Below are 23,686 nucleotides of genomic sequence, written 5' to 3'. Positions count from 1 at the left end.
AGATTTCAGACTACCTTTCTTCAGACTAACTTCTTCTTCTACAATTCGCTTTCTTCTAGCAGACTTGCCTGGACTTTTACTGGGCCCTGGAATTACATCCCCAGTTCCCACAGTTATTTGTCATCCCTAGCTTGCTTTCAGCCTATGCTGACTATTCATTCCCCCGGACAAACCTCAGATATAGCTTAGGCTAAGCATGGACACATGCTCAGCACCATTCCCAAGAAAATGGGAATGGGCCTGCAGCCCAGCCTCAAGAAAGAGGATTTCAGAGTACGAATGCAGGCTCTTCCACACCAGTGGCCTTAGTATCATAGAACAATCCTGATCCCATTCACTGACTAACATTGAGGTAACCACAGGAATCACGGGACAAGTAACTTTTGCTTCAAGTTTTTAATCCAGGTTTCAAGATATCTCATTGACTGTGCTCAATGCTTTACCTCTAATCCTTGCAAATATTAGTCACATTGTCTGCTGCATTCTGGAGAAGTAAATGGTGCCTGTGGAAGGCAGGCAAAATACTGTGATGTCAGGCAACAAAGGGCCACCGAATATATCAGCTATACTGCTGTAACTCAGGGGAAAATGTCAGACCATGCCTACAGACACAGTTCTCACTGAGAGAAGAGTAAGTTAATCGCATTTCACCACTGTGCATGACCAAACACACAAGGCAGTTCATATGTATTAGCTCACGTGCAGGAAGCTCTCGTTTTATCCAACTGCAGAGCAGCTCACCCATTTTTCAACCATGCAGACACCAACAGTAGGTGTGTAAAAGCTGTGGTGCTTATGAGGCTGGGTATTTCTGAACAGCTTGCGCACAAGTACATCAAAAGAGGCAGCAACAGCTATCACTTCGTCTCTTCATAGCTCAGAGCCTCAGAATTATGACACACAAGGCTAGCCACACTTTATTGCAAGTGAGACAGCACAGGTCCCACAACACATGACTGGCAAATACTCTTCTCTCCAAGACAACATGAAAGAACCATTTCAGCTGCACTGGTCAAGCAGGAGTTGAAGGAAGGCCCTCCTGAACCCAGCATCTGATTTGGCAGCTAAGCTCCAAGCTCTGCTTGTGCTGCTCAGCTACCTGCACCACGAGGCTGCTGTACCAACTCCAGTGCTGACCTGCCCCTAAAGCAGGCAGAGGATGCAGCAAGCCGCTCTCCTAGAGAGAGCCCTGATGTTCAGCTGGAGGAAAGGTTACCGGACAGCTGCTGTCTTGGCAAGATTAACTAGGTTATCCACTTAAATATTAATCTGTGAAGACACAGCTGTGCCTTCTTAACTTCCAGACTCCACAGTAAATAGATGAGGCAATAGGCTGTAAAAGAAATCAAAGTCTTGGGAACATTAAACCTGTTTCTACTCATTCTGCACTAAACACAGTTCTAAACAGAAGGGGAATTTTAGACAAAAATACATTTCTCTGAAATGAACTATGGGGGAAATTCACAATCCTGGTGAAATGCTGTTACTTGGGTAGTTCAGATAGACAGAAATGCGTAGCTGAAATAACAGCTACCAAGAATAGCTCCGGTGATATTTGATTCAACATAAGGTCACGAAGGCAACGTTCAGAGACAGGTGAGGGGAGATTCATAGATTTCAGAGTCAATGAATTCCAATCTGACTTCATAGCAAAGGGCTTTTTGATGGCTAAGAGAAGCTTTAGTCTCATAACAAAGACAGAAAGCAGGAAGTCTGTTCCTTTGGCCGGCAAGCTGAAATTTAATTTTAAAAATAAGGAGAAGAAGAAAAGAATTACAATTCGCTTCAACCACAGCAAGCATTCAAGATCTGTCAGTAATAAAGTCTACACTCAAACTACCCTATGTGAGACCATGCAAGACTTTGCAAGAATTTCTTAGCTCATTTCTATGTCTCCAATTTGCTGCAAAGAAACTCCTCTAGCAGATAATCTCTCCTTTGAACTAAAGTAGGCCCACATGCAGCAGTATCTGTCTGAAGGATTCAACCAGCCAATGCCAATGCTCCAGGTCTGGTTGGAGTACCCACATCAGGATGGGACGCCAGGTCATGGCAGTCCTGGAAGTGTATTAGTGGCTGCAAGGGAAAGAGGGACACGGAAGGCATCTTCTATTCACTTCTGTCAATCTTGATCAATCCCATAAGCTTTTCCGAGCTGCAATGCAGTCTCGGTTCCTTTCTTTGAGCAACCTGTATAAAACTGGAAATGAGCACTCACTATGGAGGAAAAGATGACTTCATACTGGGCAAGGAAGGAACAACATAGTGCATGCAACCAGATTCAGCAGTGAGCTGCTTATCAGCCTGGACTGAAGGGAAGCCAATAATGGCATTACTGGAGACGGGTCATCTTTGATAGCTCCATAAGGGCCATGCACACACCCAGCAAGCCAGAAAATCTGAGCTGTTGACTGAACCTGGCTGCTGGCCTCAGGCCTGCCCAGTTCACTGTGCTTAGAGACTGTGGGGCCAGACCCCCACCTCTGCCAATTCGTTATCATGCTGGGCTCTCAGGTCCCTGCAGAGCAGCCAGTACTTGCTGCTCCCTAACAAGCTCCTCAGAGTTTCCATCCTCTTATCTGGATGACAGATTAGAAGGTATTACAAAGAAGGGAAAACATGGTTATCTTCCAAATCCTTACTATTGTTTTTCTAAAAAGTTCTCCAACAGCCTGCTGCAGCCCAATTCTATTGGAATTGGTTTCCTGCCACAGGTCACTGTGATTCCCCTGCTTACACAGGACATTATCAGTGCTTCTCATGAAGATTTCTACCTACTTGAGTGCCATAAACCTATGTTGGTATTCCTGACACTCATAGCTCTACGTTTCATATGGGTGGCCAAGATTAAACATACCAGCAGAATTCCCTTGGCAGCAGCTCTTTGTGGAAATTTTACCATATAATAAGAGTCCAGCATGGTGTTTCAGCCTATTTTTGATGTTTATATACATCAATAAACTAAAAGCTATGATAGCCATAGAAGGAAAGAGCAGAACTGACATTCTCTTCCATGCTGTAATGCTATAATAGGATGGAAACTACAATGATAGCAGCAGAGTGGCACAGTCTTTAGCAACAGCAAAGAAGAACATGCCCAAACACAGCTGCCATGGATGCAGAAACAAAGAAAGAAAAAAAACTGCTTACTTTTGGAAGGATTCAGGTAGACAGGGATCTCTTCAGAGAGATATCTTCACCTCCACTGCCAATCCTTAAATGAAGTCTGGGAAGCACTGCATGCACCTGAGCTCCCCTGGGTTGGTTCTGCCTTCCCACCAGGTGCTCAGTCACTGTTTCAGGCTGTGACTTAGCATTTCTGTTACACATGTCAATCTAGAACTTCCTTTCCTTTCACCCTCTCTCTCCTACATGCTCTCATGGTAAGTCAGTTTTAAGAGGCCTGAAATTTGTTCTGATTCTCTGGCAAATGCTCAAATCAGTGTTATGCAAATGTACAGAGAAATGTTATTGCAGTATTCAGGTTTACCGTGGACTTCCTTGCTTACTAAACCAGAGAAAACATTCAGGCAGCTTTTTATCTGACCCTTGGCATACAGTGGACCTTGGGCAGAAGCTGAGAGCATAACCCCTGGCAATTCAATCCTTCTGAGAAGACACAGATACCTATGGGCCTTTTAAGCCAAACACTGATGCTAACTCAGATCCCTAAAGAATTTGGCATCATTGGAAAGTTAACCTAGACTGCTGTATAGAACATCTCAATTTTGGCAGGATTTAGTAGAAGATGCTCTTTGTTTTGTTCATCACCATGTTACATCAGCCCTTACTGATAAACTTCATCCAGTTTCCACTGAGGCTTAATATCCCTCAGCCTCCATTTCTTGGTTGTGCTGGACAACGGAGTTTTCTGTAGAGTGGGTGGTCTGAGGGCTGGGTATCAAATTAGCATAACATACACAGCATTTCTTCAAAATATCATGTCTTTTCCAAACACTAATTATTTTGCCAGCTAATTTCGTACGAATTCATGAAGCACAAGACTCTCCTAGCTCCCTTAAGAGAGGTCTCTTCCTAGCTATTTAGTTTCTTCCCAGTAACATTAAACTGGTGCAGTGAACTTGCTCTACAGCTCTCCCACCTCCAACACTGAGTAACTCAGGCTAGGGGCTAAAGCGATTCATTTTCAGTAAAAACAATAAAAAACATTATCTGGAACATGTTAGACTGATCTTCCTATCAAGCCTTCATGTAAAAGACAGTATTAAAAGACAGTATCTTTATCTCAGTTCTTGACACTGCCTCTAAGACTTTCATTGCTTCCTAATTTCCTAAACAATTTTCTGGGATCTGGAATGATTTATTTATTTATGTTACTGGTGTTACCATTTAGTCTACTTGGAAATTGAAAGAAAAAAATAAAATAAAATAAAATAAATCCAACACCAAAAAGCATTTAATCTAATCTACTTCAAGAAAAATTGAAGAGTTAACTACACACACTTCATAACTGTTCCAGTAGTACCAAATAACAATAAAAGCCTCTCTACTACAGCTATGCTGCCTTGTGCACTGCACAGCAAGCACTGAAATCATGGATCAGCCTTACAGCTGAACCCCCCCATACTGTTTTCTAATTAAAGCTCAAAAAAAAAAAAAAAAGGTAAGGGAGACACCTATTTTTTATTTTACTTCTTTAAAACATCCATAGTTCAGATAATGCTGTGCAGACACCTATCAGAAAATTTGAATCAAGCTTTACCAAGACTGCATAAGCAAACTAATATCACACTCACAGAAAGTGCATCAACAATGCTGTCCTAACAGCAAAAATTATCTTCAGAATGGAAGGCATTAAGTGATAGAACACAACTATCACAATACAGCCAGCCAGGAGCATTCAGAAAGCCAAGCTTGCATGAGCTATGCTCTTAAAATGAAAAGTTGCCATGAGCCTATCTCGAGATCTGGAGACAGGTTTACAAAAGCAGGAATTCTCTGGTGGTGAAAAATCAATTCAAAAATGAGAAACAAGTGGAAGAGGCTGCCCAGAGAAGTTGTGAAGTCTCCTTCTCCAGGGATATTCAAGACCCACCTGGACATTTTTCTGTGTAACTTACTGTAGAGAACCTGCTTTAGCAGGAGGTGGACGAGATGATCTCCAGAGGCCCCTTCCAACCTCTCCGATTCTGTGATTCTGTAATGGGCCTGCACAGAATTGCCACGGTGCATAAAAGCTGTCAGGGCTGGGCCCATCCCACTGTCCCATAGGAGCAGGGCAGATGGGGGCACTGGGACAGCCCTAGTCAGCCCCGAGTATCTCCCTGGAGATGGAAACAGGCTGAGGCCAAGACAGCACGTGGGTCCATGGGTGGGCCCAGCATGGCACGGCTGTGGGAAGCCAGAGACAGGCCTTGCTATCGACTAGTTCGGAGATCCGTTGTTTTTAACAATGAGAAAGGCAGTCATGAATTCACTTTGTCCAAGTTCTATAAACACTGTGGAAGATCAAATATGATCAAATAGCTGAGCAGCCTTAACACATTTAAGATTTTCACTGGTGCAACAGTGACACTGAAACAGTGAACAGATACTGAAATTCAAAAAGGCAAATATCAATATCTTTAAATTACTTGCATTAAAAGTAAATAAGATTTTTTAGTAGAAAGTAGTATAAAGCATACAAAGTAAGTCAAGTGCAATGTTGGTCCTTCTTCACATGAGCATCATGGATGATAATCTACTTTGGTATCAGTATGCTAGTAATATAACTGCCAATTTTAACAAGTAAATAGGTACATGCTACTTAATACGTCAAAATATTTCCTTAGCAAAACAGAAATCCTACTCAAGATTTTCAAGGTTGGAAAAATCAGAATAACAAACAAAATCATAAAGAGAACAGATATGTGTGTGTATATATATATATATATATATATATATATATATATATATATAAAACAAGGTTATAATGCACATGCTAGTGGACAATCAAATCCAGTGAGGCAGAATCACAGAATCATTGAGAATGGAAAAGGCCCTTAAGATCACCCTGTCCATCACCAACCTGATCTACCAATTCCCATCACTAAACCGCTTTGCTTAGTGCCATGACAGGAATAGGAATTCCAGCACTACCCTGGGCAGCCAGTTCCAATGTATGTCCACTTCATCCATGAAAAAATTCTTCCTAACATTCAATCTAAACCTCTCTGTTTTGTCTCTCTCCAGAGAAACTAAGCAAGCCACTACGATGGCTAAATATCTGAACAAACACTTAAACAAGCAGGAACTCAGTCTTGAAGAAGACAATTTGAGCTTCCTTTCCTCAAACGCCCTTTACAGAAAGCTGCCATGTTCTTGAGGAAGAAACCTCAAAAAAGAAAATACGAAGCATCAGAACACAGCTATCTCTAAGCAGCTTGCATAGCCAAATACAATCACTTTATTACAAATTTAAAAAGAATTAAGACATCAGAGAGAAAGACTGCTTATAAAAACAAGCCCTGTAATTTGTAGCTATTCTCCAGATTATTTTCATTATAAATGAAGAAACTTGAGAAATTACTGATGTAGCTCATTAGTTCCACTAGGAAGTAATAGGAAAACATAACTAAAAATAAATAAATAAATCAACAACTGGGAAAGATATTCAGAATATAATGCCAAACTGCCATCATTTCTGGAATGATAAATCAAACTCCTCTAATTGCTTAGTCCTTTCTGAGTTAAAAGCAAAAAGGTGTGTATGTATATGTATGCATTCGTACACACACACGCACACACACGCACACACACACAAGGTTCATATAGAGAACAAACATATATTCCCAAAGGCTTTGGAAAGACGTTTTTTTATTTTATGAAGGAATGGGCTAAAAGCAGCTCAGAAACAGCGTGTAATCCTTTCGCAGCCTGAAAAATGACTTACAGAATAGCTAACTCTTGAATCTTGGCTGCCTTCCAACGTGAAAAGAATGATGTGGTTTTCCAAAAATCATCAATGCATTCTTAGCAAATTAAAAAAATTGGATATTCTCTAGTGATACAAGCGTATTGAGACAGGAGGAAGTCCAGAATTTGAAGTCTCATAAACAACCTATCAAATCTTGAAAAATTATTAGAGTATGACTAGAAGTGAAATATAATTTCAACAGACAGTAAAAAAAATATTTGAAATTAAAAAAAAAGCTGAGCATCACTGAACTACCAAGGCCATCAGTGGAAAATTGCTTACTACAGACAAAAAGAAAAATAAAATCCTATCCCTGGAATATTAGAACTACCTAAAAGGAAAAAATAAGAATAAAAAAAGTGGAGTGAGTTCTTAAACTCTTGTCAAATACAGTTAACATAAAATAGTAACGCAATAAAGAGTACCATATGCAATCATGATGCCTCATTTCCCAAAGTACATTAGTAGGAGGAGCATTAAAGTGCATGTACAGTCATTTCATGCTTACTATTATAGTATGGAAGAACTTAGAAGCGTAGAGAAGTTGTAGAAGCTGACATTTTTAATCATGACTAAAAGCATTTGACTAAAACATAACAAAAATGAAGAGGACACCCAAAATGTTAATTATATTTTCTTTTCTTATTTGCTAGCCTGACAAAACCTAATTGCAGAAAGAAGCCTTTATCTCACATAGCATCTAAACCATTTGTCAACACTAAATGTCAAAGTGATTGTGATAAATACTGCAAATGTTTCTTTATTGAGGAAAAAGAATGTGCAAATAAATCACCTTACAATTATTTATCAGCTGATTCATTAAGCTAATACTTGGAAAACAAGTCTTGGGCATTTAAAATGCAGTTAAGACGTAGAAGAGCTTCCAGGGTGTGCATAATTACTTGTCCCAGTTGCACACAGCAGGTGAGCAGTGCTTGTTTTCATTGGCACTGCGAGGTGCAAGCACAGAAACAGCAACTCTTACCCTGAAGAGCATTGCTCATACATTCGAGTGTGGGTCAGAGTACTGAAACGACCAGCAACTTAAATTCAATAATTTCAAAGAAAGTGATGTTAATGATATTCCCAACCATGTCTGTCACCTGGATTGCTCCCCTCTCTCAGCATTTTCACTGACAGGGATTAAATTCACCACTTGAAATGCTCTTGCAGTAGGACACCAGTCTGGGACTCCCAGCCAGTTTCATTCAGGCTCTAGAAATTTAAGTGCACAACAGAAATTACTGCATAAGCACATAACCTCAGAAATCTTACCCCACACACAGACACAATTTACATTAGATTGATGAAAAGCTCAAAGATTTCTCTCCCACTTCAACCTCAATTTGGGAAGGGAACAGATTTGCAGTAGCAGCCAAGGCCTTGCTGCTCCCCAGGACCAGCACCAGTGCTCATCTGGTGCTCCATGCTCTAGCGGCAGGCAGGAGGAGATAGAAACTGAGGTCTCCTCTTTTTTCACCACAAATGGGTGAAAAAGTCTGAGGTAAAAGTATGATTACTTCTCTGTGAAGCAGTGAAGTGGGTGTGGAAGCACATCCCACAAGAAGTCTCTGAGAAAGAAAGTCCATCTTTGGTCTGCACCTGGAACCTGCAGGTCCACAAGGAGCCCGGCCAACAACTAAACCGTAACTTGAGTAATGGCATAAGGTAAAAAGGGAGAACCAAGGGTAGAGTAACAGCAGTCACATTGTATCTTTCATACACATTACTTAGGAATGATGGGTTTTGTTCTATGAGGCATTTTTCTAGAGCAGACCAGTACATGCAACTTTTGGTGAAGGTCCTAAAGAAGGTTAAAGTCAGAAAAAAACAGAGGTAGGTCAACTCAACATTCTGGTTGGAGAAATACAAATAAATATTCTAACACCCATCAGAAATTATAAGACATCTATCAGCATTTCAGTAGCACATCTAAATCTCCAACAGACTATTCAGAGTGTTGCTCACTGAAACCACTACATCCAGACATCTACTTGTAGTACCAACTTCAGAGTATATTTCATGCACAGAATAAAGATGATTGCCTGCTTTCTAATGTTATTTAACGAAATCCATACATTTGGTATTAAATTGCAAATTACAGTGATGATGCACATGCTGTCAAAAGTGTAAACTTAATTTTTTAAATTCTCTTGAGTATTATGTTATTACCAAAGCTAGGGAAAAAAAAAAAAAAAGTTTCAGTATCATAGTCAATATATAAAGACACAAACATGTATTGTTTCTCAGACACTAACGTAATGTTTACAGATTAGACTACAATGTAGATTATGAAGATTTGATGCTGCTCAGTGCTGTCTGGACTGCTGAATTGGTTTGATGTACAAAATCTGAAGGAAATGTACTCTAATTTTTGCTTTTTCCATGGATAAACAATTTAAATAGAGCTGACCCCTAAAGAACAGTCATGAGCAAGTCAAAAGCCTATGGGTGACAGAGACCAGGGTAGCAAAGGGAGCCTTGTGATTGGTGTCTACTACAGGCCACCAGATCAGTCAGAGCCTGTTGATGAGGCCTTCTATCTCCAGCTACAGGAAGCATTGCGATTGCAAGCACTCATCCTGCTGAAAGACTTCAACCATCCAGACATCTGCTGGAAAAGTAGCACAGCAAGCTATGGGCAATCCAGGAGGCTCCTGGAACGCACTGAGGATAACTTTTTAAGTCAAGTAATTGACAGCCCCACCAGAGGGGATGCAATACTGGACCTGTTGTTGACCAACGTAAATGAATTTATTGGTGACATTGGAACTGGAGGCTGCCTGGGCAGTAGTGACCATTCTATGGTTGAGTTCACACTCCAGAGGGATATGAGATGGGTGAAGAGTAAAATTAGGAAGATGAATTTTAGGAAAGCTAACTTCCAGCTCTTCAGGGAGTTAGTAAACAAAAACACCCTGGGAAACTGTCCTCATGGGCAAGGGTGCAGAGTAGGGTTGGCAGATCTTTAAGGAGGCTTTCTTCAAGGTACATGTAGCATGTAGGAAAGGAAGGCAAGAGACCGGTGTGGCTGAACAAGCTGAAAAGCAAGAAAAGGTGCACGCAGTGGAAACAGGGACAGGTACCATGAGAAGAATATGAGGAAGTTGCTAGGCTGTTTACGAATGAGGTCAGGAAAGCCAAGGCCCAGCTTGAATTAAACTTGGCTAGGGATGCTAAAAAGTATTAGAAAGACTTCTACAGTTACTTCAACCAGAAAAGGAAAGTCCAGGAGGGTGTACCCTCCCTAGTGAGTGACACAGGCAAGCTGGTAGCGACAGACAAGGAGAAGGCTGAGGTACTTAACTTTTTTGCCTCAGTCTTCCCCAATAACAGCTCTCCACACAACCCTCTAACACTTGGTAGGAAGGGATCAGAGAAGCAACGTCCCTCCCACTGTAAGTGAAGATCAGGTTCATGATCACTTGAGGAACCCGAACATCCACAAGTCTATGATCCGAGGAACGTTCAGCCTGGAGAAGAGAAGACTGTGAGGTGACCTGATAGCAGCCTTTCAGTATCTAGTGGGGAGCTACAGGAAAGAAGGGGAAAGACTCTTCAGCAGGGTCTGTGGTGACAGAACAAGGGGAAATGGTTTCAAGCTCAAAAAGGGTAGATTTAGATTAGATACAAGGAAAAAGTCTTTAAAAGTCTTTTTCCTGTAAAAGAGGAGAGGCACTGGAATAGGTTGCCCAGTGATGTGGTTGATGCCCCATCCCTGGAGACCTTCATGGCCAGGCCCTGGGCAACCCGATCTAGCTGTGGATGTCCCTCTTCATTGCAGAGAAGTTAGACTCCTTCTGACTCTAAGGATTCTATGATTCTATAGATATTTACATGAATCAACTTGATTTCATTTAATACATTTTGCAACAGAAAGAAGCAGCAAGTTAGAATTTGGGTTGTTATTCCCTGGGGTAGACTAGATCTGGCCTCACAAGGAGCGTATGGATTCTATTAACAAGGGCTCTATTTTAACAAATGGAAATGGGACAACACAAAAGGATCCTGTTGAGCATGATAAAATTATAAGGGAATTTCATCAAGGGACCTAATCAACTTTGGCTTTCTTCCTGTAGTTCATCTGCATCTGTTCTTCTCTCCTTTAAAGAGATGCTGAGCCAAATTCCATTTCAACTCTACTGTAAATTGGAAGTCAACAAAACTTATTTGCCAAAAAAAATTTAGCAATTGTTCTCTAAAAGCTGGGTAGAAGTCACAGAGCCTGAGAAAAATGTTTGTTCTTGCTCTACAATACAAAAGAAGAATCTGTATTTTCAAAAATGTACTTTTTTATTTCTAAAACCAATTTCCCTTCTGAAAATTACGATGAACTTTCCTCCAGATAAGATATCGTATTTACAATCCTTATAAAAACAGAGTTTTAATTTCATAACTAATCTGTAATACACAACATGATGATTCAGTTTCAAGCATTAAGTAATGACCTGAACAATGCATAGTCATTAAGAGAGAAATTCAAAGGCACAAACAGCAGAGATGTTGTCTAATTTAAAAGTCATTTGGGATAGCAATGTAACTGCTATATGTGCTTCTGAAAACATTTGCACTGAAACCAGGAGCATGTTAGCAAAAAATATCTTGTTCCCAGAAGTTACGGATAACCACACAGCAGAAGCACTTCAAGACAAATGCTTGAGTCATTTCCTAATTTCTAGGACAAAGCATAAATCTTTTTTCTCTAGATTAAAAATTTATCTAAAGAAGAGGTAATTTAAAACATAAAATATTGATAAACACTGATAGCTAAGTTCCCAGCTCTTGCCAAATTTAACAGAAGTTTTGTTCAAGCAAAAACTGCAGTATCACGATGCCATTCTGCTTTAAAAAAAAAAGTCTTCTGCAAGAGCTGTTCAGGATGAATTACTATTACTATTGTCATTGCTGTAGAACGTCTATCCAAATTACCACGCACATTTTCTTCTTCTACTGTGCCTAAGAGACCTTGTCACATGAGGAGTGCTGTGGCTGTAACCTGATCGGGCAGAACAGAAGTCTGCAAACAGGAGGTAGGGGTACCCTTTTCAGTAGCCAGTAAAAGACTTTCAGGGACGTCGCTGTTCACTTACATTCTCAGCAGCATCTTGTCCGCAATATCACTTCAAAAGATGTACAAACCATCAGACTTTTAGCCATTTTGTGATCTAAAACACAGATGCTTCTCTCTAATCCCACTACAGAAGAGCCTAACTAATTTTAGATCCAAGCGGTGTAAAGTGTCATAGTTGTCAGAGAGCTGGATACCCGAATCTCAGTCCGAAATGACCTCATTTTCCAACACTATTAAACTGTTAACCCCACCTGAGTGCTGACCTGTATTTATATGCACTATAGAACACATTAATTAAATACTGTAATTTCATGTATTAGCTATGAAGCTGAACTATAAAGATATACTGAAGAACCAATTGAGTTCAGGAGGGCCATGTGGCTATAATCAACAGCAGATTTTGGCCTATGCTACTGAAAAGCCCATCAAAGGCCTAATCCTCCTTGTCTTACAGAAATAGTCACACTAATTGTGTAATTGCAATGCGCAGAATTTAACCCTCAAGATATTTGCTCAGAATCTTTGTCCTATGTCAGATTTCTTTGCAGCTATTGACAGTTTAACTGCACATAAAAATAAAAGAAAAAAAGAGAAAAAAAATTGATTATATTACACACACACACAAAAAAAAATCACATATGCAAGCATAATAAAATTAAATCAGGAAACAGGCTAACTTAATGCAGCTGAGGCTAAATTCTAATGTCCTAAATGATTAATGAGCAAGGGCCCACCCCAACAATCCTTGGCCCCAGACCTGGGAAGAAGCCTGTGCAGGTGGATGGCTGAGGCCAGCGTGCTCCCAGAAAAGCAGTGGAGCCTGCCTACACAGATAACTTGTAAGATCTGCTCTGAACGTGCCTTCAGGATCAGACCCGGGGACTGAAGCGTCTTTGTGACTATTGTTTCACCTGTTTGAAAGCGGGGCTGACTGCAAGCATTCAGCACATGAATATTTTCACCCACCATAGAAAAATCAAGGCTTTGTTAAGTCAAACAGCTTTAATGATGTTTTATAAGAAATATTTCAGGCATGCAGCAATAAGCTGCATTCATATTTGACATTTACAAATCTTTATTCTTTTAAGCCTGAACTTTTAAAATACTTGCGCTTAACTTTAAGCATGTGAATAAGGCCATTTTTTATTCTACAAAGTACTTAATTCTGAGTCCATGTTGTAGTTCTAGCAAAATGGTGGAATAAATTCTCTGAATTATGCGTGCTTTAAACAGCATGGAGAAAAAAAAAGGAATATATGATCTGATTTTCATGCAAAAGATTGCTAGAGATAAGCAAACTAGATCATGGTAAATAATGAAAGCTCCCTCACCCAAAAAGCTATCTGATCATAACAAGCCTTTTTGTACAACGATGTCTGAAATTGACTTTTCTCTTAATTTTTCCATGCTTCACCAACTCCTGGTTTAGGCCATAAAAAAGCCATAATTAATATTTCTGTGATTGCTACTTATGATGTTGCTGACTCAGTGGGAATTGGGAAGTACCAAAAAAGCAATTTAACAGACTTTCATTTGATCTCTGCCCCAATTCTCCTCTCAAAGATATTTGAATTTATACAAAATCCCACCTGCCTTAATCATCCAAGCAAGTATATTTTAAAGCCAAGGAGACAGAACTACAGATCACATACGCCATCCAACTCAACTTCAGAAACCATCCAGAGATGTTCACACAGCCAAAGCCTCACTGAATTGGCTGGCATTCAGGTTCTCAATATTTGATTCCAACAAAATTAATAATTCCTCAACTGATTTCAAGCAAACCACTCACACTACTCAAATCAGCAAGATCTGGTTCATATTGAGGATGAGGCACACTTAAAATAATTCCACCCCCAAACAGTATGAACCAAAATGGCAGCAGGACTTTACTTAAAGGAATATTGAACCAAAGGAAGGCACAGGTTGTACATTTTTTATGTGGCCCAAGGAGTCAATTAATTTTGACTGACTTCATAACACCAATGTCACTACTTTTCCATCCTTAATTGAACACACTTTCTGTCGGCTCAAATACTTCATATTTCCAGGAAGGCTGACTTGCTCTAGGCAACATGCAAGAAACAGGGAAAGCCACAGTGTCACCATGCTGAAAACCTGGGTGCTGACAAAGGACTGAGTGATGCACAGCCAGGCAATCTACATGTACCTGCACTGAGCAGCAAATGAACGATCCTATTTCTCTGAATACCAAACTGATCAGCTCCAGGGCTTGAAGGTAACAGCACCTGAAGAGAGGTGAGAGAATAACACCAGCGATGGAAATTCCTTACACAGCCTGCAAAACTGATACCTATGCGCCACCGGGTTTTGTTACACCAAAGAAGTAAGAAAAATTAAAAGTATTGAGTCAATTACTTGTGAGTATTTCTTTCTGAATGCAAAACCAAAAGCCCTGAAGCAGAAGCGCTGACTCAGAGTCCAGAACAAGGTTTCTGGAAGTTGTCATTAAGGCCCCTGAGTTCAGAATATAAACAAGAAGTTTCAGAAAATCCTGATTTCAGAGTCAAGTCTGACACTGAACAAATGCAGGAAATTCCAAATTCCTAAAACACCAAAGCGTCTTCGTTTTCAGCACCTGCTCTGAGCAAATGATCCCTTTTTGAAGTCACATTCATGGAGATGGATGATAAGCATTCACATTTCTGATATTAATTCAAAAAACAAACCCAAATAATGAGAGGACTGCTACTTGAATCTACCCGCAATGGAGCACTGCAACACACAAGTGGCATTGCCCTGAACCCTACTCAGGCAACCAAACACAACAGATGACCCACTAGCTCTTGTCCAACACCGACTTGTTCCTCAGAAAACAGAGCTGCTTCAGCTGGAAACAGAGAATGACATTTCTTTAGCTTAAAAAGAAATGCTATTACTGAAGCAGAACAGAACAAAGTTGAAGCCCAACCTGAGTTTTGCTCTGCACAGCCCCAGACCTGCCCCTCCTGCAGCAAGCTGGCAGTATTCTAAAGAAGCAGTGGCCACGCATCCAATCCGAAGAAAACATTTATGTGACACCTTTCCTCTCATCGGCAGCAATGCAGGCCAATTGTATTCACAAATTCGCAGCATTAAAAGGTCTGCATGGACTAGAAAACCTCATATATTTTCAACTTCTATACTCTATGCGGTATTAAGAACATTGTTGAATAAGTGTAATCTCTTTCATATTTAACTCTATGAAACAGCTCTTTTCCAGAAAGAACAACCTTATTGTCATCATTAGGCATTTCTGTTTCAATAATGATGTTAAGGGAAGGAAACTTTGTTACATAATTGTTCAAAGTTTTGCAGAAAAGAGGGCTGTTGCAACTGGAATTTAACTATTTGCTACAGGAACAGAAAAAAAGAAAAGGCGGGGGACTCATAATATAAGTCTTTATGTATTACTTAAGATTTATGCCAGAGTAAATCCAATGTATGTAAAGACATTGATCTTCAGGTGCTTAATGCTCAAATCACGTCGGAATGCAACAACACACAACCACCATCTGGTAGAGATGGCTTCTAATATTTTTAAACTCAAATGTATACAAATGCTACTGGACATTTTCTTATTGTGAAGTCAGGAGAAACAATTTATCAGTAAGGTTGCAGCTAACAATAATTTCATTATTTTCAGTTCCCAGGCAATGGTGATATGACAAACAAAGTAACAGACTGATTTTTACAGTTCATTTACAACCTCCCAGAGGAATCAAAAGCAGTTTTAGATAAAGCTGAACTCCTAGCTATATTTGTATTATTTCTCATCTTCCTGTTCAATCACAAACAAGATATGAAACGTGTCAAATATTTCTGGCAAAATATACTGGACACTTCAATGCCCCTATCGCAATAAAGGCTTTGCCTCTGTCAGTAGCACCTATAGAAATTTATAGCAGCAATTTGTGCCCGTAAGTAGTTTGATTGGATATGATTTCTGAATCCTCTAAGATAACATGACTTTTTTTTTCTATCCATTAGAATACTTTAGAAATACTGCCGCTGAAATAAGCGAATCAAGAAGAAAAACATGATGGGCAGCAACAGAACTGACCACGAGTCAGAAAACAACATTTTCTCACATAGCAAACGGCTCCTCTGTGCTATCTCAGATTTAGCAAACAGTTGCCTAATTATTTACTGTCACAGCCATGGTCAGCAGGCAGAGTCTGGAGACACACGTACCCTGCTTTCCACTGTTAAAGCAACAAAGTCATTGACTTTGCGTGGCCTTCCAGCTCTGCAGCTTATTCTGGCCAGTGAAAAAGACGAGGAGCAAAATCTGAATTTTCTACCTTGAAACAGGGGTGTGATTTTTTTTCCCCAAACCCAAAGGCCCGGATGTCTTAATGATGTGGCATCACATGACCTCAGGCCTTCCAAGGCAGGCGGTGAATCCTGTACAGCTGACTCTGCTAGTTACAGCACTCAACAGCTGGGGCACACATAGTTTGGCACCCTGATAACGCCCGAAACGAACACAAGAGCATTCTGCTCTTGTGAAGAGGAAATAAATTCCTAAAAAAAGAAACGTTAGCATTAACACTGTTGATTGAAGCTCTCCTTAAAACCATGAAGGCAACATGTTTTGCATTCAGTTCAGAAAAACAATAAAGGCAGTGTTTACAGAACTGAGAAATTTGGAGAAATGGCACTCCCTCTTCAAAGCATATATTGTAGCAATTCTTTTCTGATTAGATCAGCTCCCATAGCAAGTCATCAGCACAACAATCACTGCAGTGAAGTCATACCACTGGGACTCCGATGGGAAATCACGAGCGGCTTGGAAACACATTTTGAAAAATAATGCTTTCTCCAGGTTTCCAATATATCATAATTAAAACAAGTCCGAATCTTCACCTTCGCTCCCAATGGCTGAATAAAATACACCTCAAACAGCAAAGCACGGCATGCCGGTATACTCAATGTGACACTAAAAATTAAGGCAGCAGAAATCGGATCCTTCTGAGCAATTTCAGGATTCAGCTATCACTGTGAGCAGCATGTCAGTGGGCACCATGCAGCCCCCAAAACACCATCAACTCAAACGCTTCCAGAGTCTGTTTTTTATTAAAAATGTGAATTAGTTTTAGGAGTTTATTTTAATGAAAATCCATTTGCCCACCAACACTGAAATAACAAATATCTCAGTCCTTGTGCAGTTAAACTCTCTGAAATAAGGGAAATTAGGCCTGCAGTCCCTTCCAGATCTGTAAGCAAGCAGACCTGAGCTGAACTGCAAATATAGGGTAGCGTGAAGCAGGATAGAAGCGTCTTAAATTAGATCCAGGACAGGAAAATAGATTCCCTCAGTGTAATTTCATTTGTTTTGTTTTGCTTTTTGTTTTGTTTCTTTGTTTACAGAGTGAACAGTCCACCCACTTTAAATTTTTGCAAAAATTAATTTAGCTACATACAAAGTAATTGATGACATAAAAAGAAACTGAGCATAGAGTAAAGGCATCCTTTTGAAGATGATCTATTCCAAGCCATAATTGTCGCTCATCTAAAACGCACTAACGCATTTCAGTATCAAAGTGGTGCACATGCTCCATAGCTGCATTGACACAATGGGCAACAGACACAAAGGAGTCATTAGCCAGTGCTGTTAATGACACATGAAATGCAAGTGGCACAGGTACAGAGTATGCTCAGGCTGGCAGGTTCCCATTTCACAGCAGCCATCCAGACTGTTTCTTATATTTCAAGACTTTGCCACAACCAACCAGGATTAAAGAAAATCCGCTATCAGCATCATCAAATCAAGCTGCCTTACATCATGCCACTCCCTTTCCCATCAGTGGGAACCATTTAACCAAAACCTTTACAACTGAATGCAAGCATAGGGCTGAAAAGCCACAACTTGCCACAATAAGTACTTGAGATATAAAATGGAACCAATCTTTTTCCCAAATATCACTGAAGGACTCAGCACAGCAAATGCCAGCATGTGATGTGACACCGTGACAACTATTTCTGGGACGAGGATCTGATCTGAGCTGTTCGCTCCAAACGTTTTCACTTCAATTAAAATCAGACCCGTAACACTTTCAAAAAGCATTTTCACATTTTGTAGTGGCCAGTGCTCTGAACAGCACTCTCAAATCACATCTCCCAAATGATATCTTCTACCCCAATTAGTTTCAAAAAGCCTTGTAATTTACACGCCTAATGAGCTAAATTTAGTTGCACGCATCTTTGTCGTGCTAAGTGCCTCTTTTTCCCTGTATTTTCCCTGCTTTCAATGACAAAACTCAACTGCTACGTGCGCTAAGATCCTCCTTTGCCTGGCTACAAAACCAAGATTAAAAAACGGTGGAAAATCAGCACAAGCTTTCAGGGTAGCTAAAGGGACACCGAGACGCTGCCCGCATTTCATAGGGGAAAGTGGGAAATGGCGAATAAAAAAAGAAAACCCATCAGCACCAGTCATCGCCTTTCTCCCCACAGCAGCAGAGAGCGGTGCGGGCGCCCCGCGGCCCCTCTGCCCGCTCCCTCCCAGGGGAGCGCCCCGCACCGCCCGCCCTGCACCTGCCGGCCGCCCTACCTTTGTATCTCTCCAACACATCCTCGTAGGCTTGCAGGTACTCCTGCTCCTCGGCATAGAAGTACGCGCCGGGGGAGAGGTAGCCAGCCATGGCCGGGGGCTGCTAGCGCTGCCCACCGCCCCGCTCGTCTCCCGAAGGCTAGCAGCCTCGGGAACGGCCAAGAAGCGAAAAAATAAAATAAAATTAAAGGGGCGAAAAAAGAAGACTGCCTGCTGGAGGGAGGGTGGGTGGAGGCGGCAGAGGAGGACGCTGCCGGCCTGGCCGAGGAAACGCCCATGCTCGGGTTTCAGCAGCCGCCCCTCGCGGCGCGCAGGGGGCGGCCCCAGCCCGGCCACCTCCCGCCCGGCTCCGGCCCTCCGCTTCGGGGCGCGCCGCGAGCGCCGCCGCAGGCGCTTCTCTGTCCTCCCCCGCCTTCCTCTGCCGCCGGCGGAGATCCGGCGGCACGGCGCCCCGGCCCGCGGGGGGGCCCCGTAAGCAGGGAAAGAAGGAAGAGCCGGCGTCCCCCGGGAGCGCCGAGCCCCGCCGCATCCTCCCGACGCCCGTTCACGTACACGCTGCTCCCGAACCCCCCGCCCGCCTTCTCACTGCTCGGGGGCTGCGGCCGCCCCGTCCACCGGGAGCCGCGGTAACGCCGCGACCCTCCCGCGGCCCCTGCGGCTTCGCATCAAAGTTTAACGCGCGCACCTGCCCGCAGCCCGGCCCTCCCGCCCAGCCCGGCCGCAGCGCTTAGTCACCGCGCTCGGGAGGGCTTCGCGCGTTGGTCCCATCCGCCCCTTACCGGCGATGCGCAGCACGGCCCGCTCGGCCGGGTCCAGCACGGAGCCGCCGTGGATCTTCCGCTTGGAGCGTTCGTGCTTGGGCAGGTTCCAGGGCAGCGTGTCCCCCGGTGCCGGCGACCCCGTGCCCGACTTCTGGCTGAGGTCTTCCTCCTCGGAGAGATCGGCGGAGGACGACATGGAGCAGCGGTAGGACGCGGTGCCGGAGCTCTGCACGGGGAGACACAGACACACGGGGCCGTGGGTGCGCGGGAGGACGTGCGGGGGTCCCCGAGCCGGACGCGTGGCGTGGGAAAGCGTCCCGGAGGCGTGGGGTGGGGGGACGCAAAAACCCGGGCCGGGGGAGAGGAACGCCGCTCACCATCGCCGCGAAGGCACCGTCGGGCGATCCTCCGAACCCGGAGGCGGCCTTCGGAGGTCTCGCTCGGAGGGATGGATGCCCGCGGCTCCGAGCCCTCCGCCCGCTGCTCCCACAATGAAGCCGGCGGTGACAACAAACCCTCCCGCTGCCAACCGCCGGCGTTTGGCTCCCCCGCCCGGGCGAGGGGCAGAGCTGCCGGCGCCGGTCCGAGAACGCGGCAGGAAAACGCCCGCCCGCCCCCGCAGGGCCGCCCGCACCGCACGGCCCCGACCCCGGCCGGGGGGTCCTACGGGTCGGCCGCGGTGAGCACCGCCCGCACAGCGCTGAAGGCGGCAATTTTCCCCGGGAGTACGTTTGGAGATGTAAATAAGCGCGGATGCAGTGCGGGGAGAGGCTGTGCCGTCCTCGCTGTCCTTTCCGAAGGGTGTGGAAGGAAGCGGAGATGTCGGAATGATGAGGTTTGCATCCTCAGCAGAGCTGAGGATGAGGATGCAGCGCACCCTCACAGGTCACCAGGGCAGGAGGGAGGGCTGCTGGGGCCTCTCCTCTGTGCCTTCTCTCTGCCAAGATGTGATGTCTGCAGGGGACGGGCAACCACAACATCTTTGATTTGGGATTAGAGATGGGCGCTACCATGTTCTCCTTTTGAAAACACAGCCAGATGTGGGCCGGGGTTCTGTATCTGGTTTTTAGGGCTATGCCAGCCTCGGCTGGGAGAGGCACACACTTTTGGGCACTTGGCAGCCCTCATCCAGCCCATGCAGGCTCCAGGCTGTTGGATAACAAAAGTGCCTATGTTTTAGGCCTGCTCAGGAATCCTCTAATCTGGGATGTGCCTTGAAATCCATGTGGCTCTGCTTACAGAAGAAATTTATGCTGTGAATGAGTTCTGATAAAATTCCTTGCTGCTGTCTGAACAGTTCTCTTATCGGCTCTCATGGGATGGGCAAAATGAGCCACTATTGTTACATCAGGATATTTACCCTTTAAAAAACACATAATTCAGAGAAACAATGTGATGCACAGTGTGCTACACACGGAACTACCAGTAACATACATGATCTGCTCAGCTCCCTTATTTAAAGAAGGAATCCCCCATGTAAATAAGGGGATCTCTTATTCCTGGACACTTTGCTGACCTCGTTCTCTGCTATGCCAAGCCTCCTTCCTCCCTCTAGCGCTGGATGGCCAAGTCCAGAGGGCAGGGAAGAAAGAAATGGATGCATAGAAACAACTGACTGAATTTTTGATTGCTCTATAGCAAAGAATAAGCAGCATGAGGCAGCACGGGAGAATAGAGTTCCTGTGGCCTGTCCACAGCTCCACACTGTGCAACAACAGTGTTCTCTGCAATCCCAGCATACTGCTTTGGGCCTGTGCCTTCCATTGGTGCTCAGTGCTCCATGAGGACACAGATTTTGCCTTTCAGCATCTTTACCTTCTTCCTTCCTAGTTTGTAGCAGGAAGACTGGAAGCGATACTTTGTTGGTATTCATATAGCAATGGGAATATACAAAGTAGAATGGCAGTTGTTACTGAAGCTTTGACAAGAGAGATCTCAACCCTACGTTTACCTCTCAAAGTGCAATATAATTTTTATCCAGAAAGTTTCCCGTTCTTCAAGGGAGCCCTTGGTAGCCATTCTCATTGATTAAATAACTCGTTTCATAGTTGCTCTTACACTTAGAAACCAAAAGCACTGTCTGGTGACGATTCCCTACGTAACACTGAACGGGCCATGCCCTCTGTGGAGAGATCCATTCTAAGAACAAGGATGCCGTCCCTCTGACCACAGCACTGGGAGGTGAGCTCTGTGATGAGGTCCAGCTCCCACACTTTTGAGAAATTACATGGAACGGGCAGAAGTAGAACAGCCTTTGGCATCTGTGCGTATTCCCATTAGCCATGCTCTTCTAAGTTGTCTTCCTTCATGCACACATTAACAAAGCTCATGATCTAGACCTACTTTGGTTTATTAACTCTTCAGGAATCACGTTATGCTCATTGTCAGTAAAAAGATGGATGCTTGGAGAGGAACTTTTCATAACAGGAGGATGTAGCAAATTCACAGCGAAGAAGCCATGCCAGTGCCAGCTCCCATGTTAGTTACAGTCTGCTTTGTACCTCAGCATTATTTCTGAGTAACGTGCACGCAGAACAGCAAAGTGTTTTTAAGAATCTGAGCTTTGCTATTCCAAAAATGTTTGTGATGAAATTGAACAACTGCTTGGTTTCGCTTGAGTAAATGAACAGCTTTGATAAAAAGTCTCAAATAAGCATTCCATGATTAGAGCAGCCTAGTAACCAATTTGGGGGAGAGGAAAAAATTTGTAATATCCTGAAAATGTTCCTGAATGTGAAAAAAAAAAAAAAAAAATACACAACCAAAACTGGTTATGTTGGGTTAAAATAAAAATACAGAAGGCACCTCTATTTATTAGATTGCTGTAAGCAAGTGAAAATTATACATACTGTACACAATCCATTCAAACCTGGATCAGGCCCCTCCTTCCCTGCCTGCCCTGAAACACAGCGAGGGTCAGGGCTGATCCTCAGAGCAGGAAGGCCCCGGCCCTGATGCTGATTCTGCTTACTCCATGCCTCACCCCCACTGTGCATTCCTCCTGCTCCCTAGGCTGAGGACTCATCCACCGCCTCTGTCGTCGGGCACGGCCGAGGAAAGCTGTTGGGTTTGCACAGTATGTATGCCTAGAGCAGCTTGTGCACCGAAGCCTGTTCGTCGTACATAAGCAAACCTGGGTTCGGTTCTGCCCGCATTAGAGCGTTAGTGCTGACGCACGGCTTCCCCGGCAGCGCCGCAGGGGGGTGCAAAGCGCCCGCAGCCCGCATCGCTCCCGGCTGCTGCGGCGGCCCGGAGAGCAGCGCGCATCGGTGCCGGTACCGCGCCGTGCTCTGCCGTCAGTGACACAGCAGTTGTCTGAGTCAGGCTCGCTGCTGCGCTGTAACTGCTAGCTGGTTTCCAGTAAGGGGGGGGATTTCAAAGAAGCAACAGCACGCTTCTTGTAAGCGGGGTTTGGCGAAGCACCAAGTCATGATTCTCTTTTGAGGGGAGAAACGAGGACTGTTTGTGGTAAGGAAGGCTCTACAGATGATAGGTGGAAAAAAGTGTAAGCTGACAAGCAGCACCACGCCTCCATCACATCAGGCACACCCAAACAGGATCTGATCCCGCCTGAACACTGCCAGGTTTTGCACTGTCATTCCTCACGGGGAAAGATGAGCAGAGATTCGCTTTGAACATCATGGACTCATAGAATCGCTCCGGTTGGAAAAGACCTTAAAGATCATCAGTCCAACCACAACCTAACCATACTACCCTAACAACTCTCCACTAAATCATGTCCCTGAGCATCACATCCAAATGGTTTCTAAACACATCCAGGGATGGTGACTCAACCACCTCCCTGAGGAGCCTATTCCAGTGCTTAACAACCCTTTCTGTAAAGTTTTTCCTGATATCCAACCTAAACTTACCCTGGCACAACTTGAGGCCATTTCCCCTCATCCTGTCACCTGTCACCAGTGAGAAGAGATCAGCCCCACTCTCACTGTAAGCACATTTCAGGTGTTGGAAGAGAGCAATAAGGTCTCCCCTCAGCCTCCTTTTTCCCAGACTGAACAGCCCCAGTTCCTTCAGTCTCTCCTCATAGGGCATATTCTCCAAGCCCTTCACAAGTCTTGTTGCCCTTCTCTGGACCTGCTCCAGCACCTCCATGTCCTTTCTGTACTGAGGTGCCCAAAACTGAACACAGTACTTGAGGTGATGCCTCACCAGTGCTGAATACAGGGACAGGATGACTTCCCCAATGCTGCTCACCACACCATTCCTGATACAAGCCAGGATGCCATCGGCCTTCTTGGGCACACTGCTGGCTCATATTCAGCCAGACACCGGCAGGCTTTGAACTGCCTGCCATGCAATCCAGGCAGCAGGAACAGCTGGGAGACTGAGATCAAATGATCATCACATCGTAAAGTTCCCCA

The 23,686-nt window shown here is 43.8% G+C and overlaps 1 protein-coding gene and 1 long non-coding RNA gene across 30 annotated transcripts in view; one reads left to right on the top strand and one right to left on the bottom strand.

Annotated features, from left to right (window-relative positions):
* Positions 1–23,686, bottom strand: part of DST (dystonin) — a 297,979-nt gene that overhangs the window by 245,690 nt on the left and 28,603 nt on the right. For 26 of the 29 annotated variants that reach the window (XM_085217868.1, XM_085217869.1, XM_085217848.1 and 23 more), the window contains exon 4: positions 19,323–19,530. In XM_085217868.1, coding sequence (XP_085073994.1) covers positions 19,323–19,530 — 208 coding nt within the window. Of the gene's footprint in view, positions 1–18,543; positions 18,777–19,322; positions 19,531–23,686 lie in introns of those variants that run through there. The other 3 variants (XM_085217874.1, XM_085217879.1, XM_085217865.1) reach the window with 2 other exon arrangements.
* Positions 19,371–23,686, top strand: part of LOC146545073 (uncharacterized) — a 30,934-nt gene continuing 26,618 nt past the window's right edge. The window contains exon 1 of the long non-coding RNA XR_014881562.1: positions 19,371–19,509. This is a non-coding gene — a long non-coding RNA (uncharacterized LOC146545073). The remainder of the gene's footprint in view (positions 19,510–23,686) is intronic.

This window comes from Meleagris gallopavo, chromosome 2 (assembly GCF_905368555.1).
Source record: "Meleagris gallopavo chromosome 2, MGAL_WU_HG_1.1, whole genome shotgun sequence".
In the NCBI taxonomy this organism is placed as follows: Eukaryota; Metazoa; Chordata; class Aves; order Galliformes; family Phasianidae; genus Meleagris; species Meleagris gallopavo.
The sequence above is the reverse complement of the archived record's forward strand: the minus strand, read 5'-3'. Positions and strand labels throughout refer to the sequence as shown.